This window comes from Tupaia chinensis, unplaced genomic scaffold, assembly GCF_000334495.1.
Source record: "Tupaia chinensis unplaced genomic scaffold, TupChi_1.0 Scaffold000671_2, whole genome shotgun sequence".
Taxonomy (NCBI): domain Eukaryota; kingdom Metazoa; phylum Chordata; class Mammalia; order Scandentia; family Tupaiidae; genus Tupaia; species Tupaia belangeri.
Window position 1 is genome coordinate 2,117,697 of NW_006160194.1, and position 2,836 is coordinate 2,120,532.

The 2,836-nt window shown below is 68.1% G+C and overlaps 1 protein-coding gene across 1 annotated transcript in view; it reads left to right on the plus strand.

Moving 5' to 3' along the window:
• LOC106736157 (inverted formin-2) overlaps window positions 1-2,836 on the plus strand; it is a gene marked incomplete at its 3' end in the record, with an annotated part of 7,072 nt that overhangs the window by 1,455 nt on the left and 2,781 nt on the right. The window contains 8 exon segments of the mRNA XM_027776401.1: window positions 2-505; window positions 580-641; window positions 1,106-1,208; window positions 1,383-1,468; window positions 1,610-1,710; window positions 1,991-2,061; window positions 2,134-2,241; window positions 2,441-2,511. Of these exon segments, the coding sequence (XP_027632202.1) occupies window positions 2-505; window positions 580-641; window positions 1,106-1,208; window positions 1,383-1,468; window positions 1,610-1,710; window positions 1,991-2,061; window positions 2,134-2,241; window positions 2,441-2,511 (1,106 nt within the window).

A 2,836-nucleotide genomic window follows, 5' to 3' on the forward strand; every position in this document is an offset into this window, starting at 1 on the left:
CCCACCCCTGCCAGGCTTGGGGGCCTTGTCTCCCTCAGTGCCACCTCCACCACCCCTACCTGGCTCCTATGGGGGCCATCCTCCACCACCTCCACCGCTCCCGGGCATGGGGTGCCCTCCCCCGCCTCCGCCTCCACTGCCTGGAGTGGGCTGGGGTCCCCCTCCTCCTCCCCCGCTGCCTAGCGGCTCCAACCTCCCAGCGGGGGGTGTTGTTGAGGAGGTCATCGTCGCCCAGGTGGACCACAGTCTCTGTCTGTCTGGCAAGCGCACGCGGCAGGGCGGGGCTGTGGGCTCCTCTGGCAGCGGCCCAGCTCCGTGAGCCTGGCTCGGCGCCCACCTGCCCCTCGCTGCAGATCGCAACTCCATGTGGGCGTCTCTGAGCAGCCCGGGCTCTGAGGTGGTGGAGCCCGACTTCTCCAGCATCGAGCGGCTCTTCTGCTTCCCTGTGGCCAAGCCCAAGGAGCCGGTGGTGGTGGCTGCCCCAGCCAGGAGGGAGCCCAAGGAGGTGGGTGGGGCTGGGAAGGGCAGCCGAGGGGAGGCCCTCCCCCCAGGTACTAGCCCATGGGCCATGTTTTCCAGATCACGTTCCTTGACTCAAAGAAGAGCCTGAACCTGAACATCTTCCTGAAGCAGTTCAGATGGTGAGTGAGGAGTCTCTCCTGCACCTGGCACTCCCTTGCTGGCCTGGGCTCAGCAGGGCCCTCTGCAGGCCGTCTTGGGAAGTGCACAGTCCCTCCCCAGATAGGAGCTCTAGTAACAGCACAGACAGACCCAGCCGGGGCCCTGGAACCGCCCAGTCCAGGCTCCCGGGAGAAACAGGCCAGGGCACACTGGGACGTCCCTCAGAGGCTACACACAGTGGCCAACCAGGACAGGCCTGGGCCCCTGCCAGCTTCCTGGCCTCCCTGACGAGGGCACCGTCGCGCACTCTCGTCCTCGCCTAGCAGAGGGGACTGCGTGGTCTGGTGTGACCCGGGCAGTGGCTGCCTTCTCTGCCCACCAGCCCAGCCCCGGCAACCTCATGGGTGGTGAGGGCACTGCCTGGGAGGCTCCCAGAAGGCCAGGTGGGCCTCACGCCTCTCTGACCCTCGGCCTCTTTCTCCAGCTCCAATGAGGAGGTCACTGCCATGATCCGGGCAGGGGACACCACCAGGTTTGACGTGGAGGTCCTCAAACAGCTCCTCAAGCTCCTGCCGGAGAAGCACGAGGTGAGCTGGGTCTCCTCGGGTTGGCGTGGCCAGCTCAGGTGGCCAGGTCAGGCGCTGCCCTGAGGGACCCTGGCTAGGCACAGGGGAGGGAAGGGCCCACTACCCTGCTTGAGTGGAGTGAGCAGCCCGGAGGGCTTCCTGAGGGAAGGTGCCACCTGAGGGCCCCTCCACCAGGTGGCAAACCTCCGGACGTTCACGGAGGAGCGCAGCAAGCTGGCCAGCGCTGACCAGTTCTACGTCCTCCTGCTGGACATTCCCTGGTGAGTGAGCAGCCCCGCCCTGGGAGGGCGTGCTGGGCAGACCTAGAGGGCTGTGCCAAGCAGTGGCTGGCCCGCTTCCCTTCAGAGCGGGCGGTGGGCTGCCAGCCGGCCAGGCCCTGACTCGCCCCGCCTGCATCCCAGCTACCAGCTGCGCGTCGAGTGCATGCTGCTGTGTGAGAGCTCGGCCGCCCTGCTGGACATGGCACGGCCCCAGGCCCAGCTGGTGCTCGGCGCCTGCGAGAGTGAGTGGGGCCGGCGGAGCCCGGGGCCGGCACGGGAGGGTGGGGTCCTCCCCGCAGGAGCCCTGAGGGAGTCCTAGGCGAGCTCCACCGCCTTGGCGTATGTCACCATCCCTGCTGCCCACTCTGGCTCACGGTCCCCTCACGGCCTCCACACGCCCCAACACGCACAGGCCTGCCCCGGGGAGGGCCTGGAGGGACAGGGCAGGAAGGAAAGCGGGAACCCACATAGGGCACCTCGGGGCTGAGGTGGTGACCCCTCGGTTCTGGGCACTGCCCGCAGGCCTGCTCGCCAGCCGCCAGCTACCCACTTTCTGCCAGCTGATCCTGAAGATCGGGAACTTCCTCAACTATGTAAGTGAGCCCCACACGTGCCCCGCTGCTCCCGGCGCCCCGGGCTCAGGAACCCACACCTGTCCCTCCCAGGGCAGCCACACGGGGGACGCCGACGGCTTCAAGATCAGCACCTTGCTGAAGCTCACCGAGACCAAGTCCCAGCAGACCCGCGTGACGCTGCTGCACCACGTGCTGGAGGTGGGCGGCGCCAGGCCCGCAGCAGGCCCAGCACCCGCCTGAGCCCGCCTCCCCAGGCCCCCGGCCACCTGCCCTCCTGTACACGTGCGCCTACCCCAGACCAGCGTCTTCCTGCCCAGGACACCCCAGGGCTGGGTGGTCAGGGGGTGAGGTACCTGAGGTGCAACTGAAGGGAGCTCACGGGACAGTCCTGTTGCAGGAAGTGGAACAGAGCCACCCGGACCTGCTGCAGCTGCCCCAGGACCTGGAGCAGGCCTCCCAGGCCGCAGGGTAGGCAGCCTCCACCGACCCCCTCACCTCATCACAGCCCTGGCTCCCCCAAGAACCGCCACTGGGTACGACTGACCTCGCAGCTGTGTCCACGTGTTAGAGATGAGGCCGAGGCCCACAGAGGGCGGCCACACTGGGAGCTGGTCAGACACGGCTTCGTCACGAGCCTTGGTGAGGGCCCGTGGGCAGGTCATGTCACCCCGCGCACAGATGGAAGCAGACCCAGGTGGCCCTGGGAGTGCCGTCCACCCGTCCAGCCCAGCACAGGCCAGGGCCCCAGCGCCTGGAAAGGCCCTCTCACGGAGCTACTGGGCTTGGCGGGTGC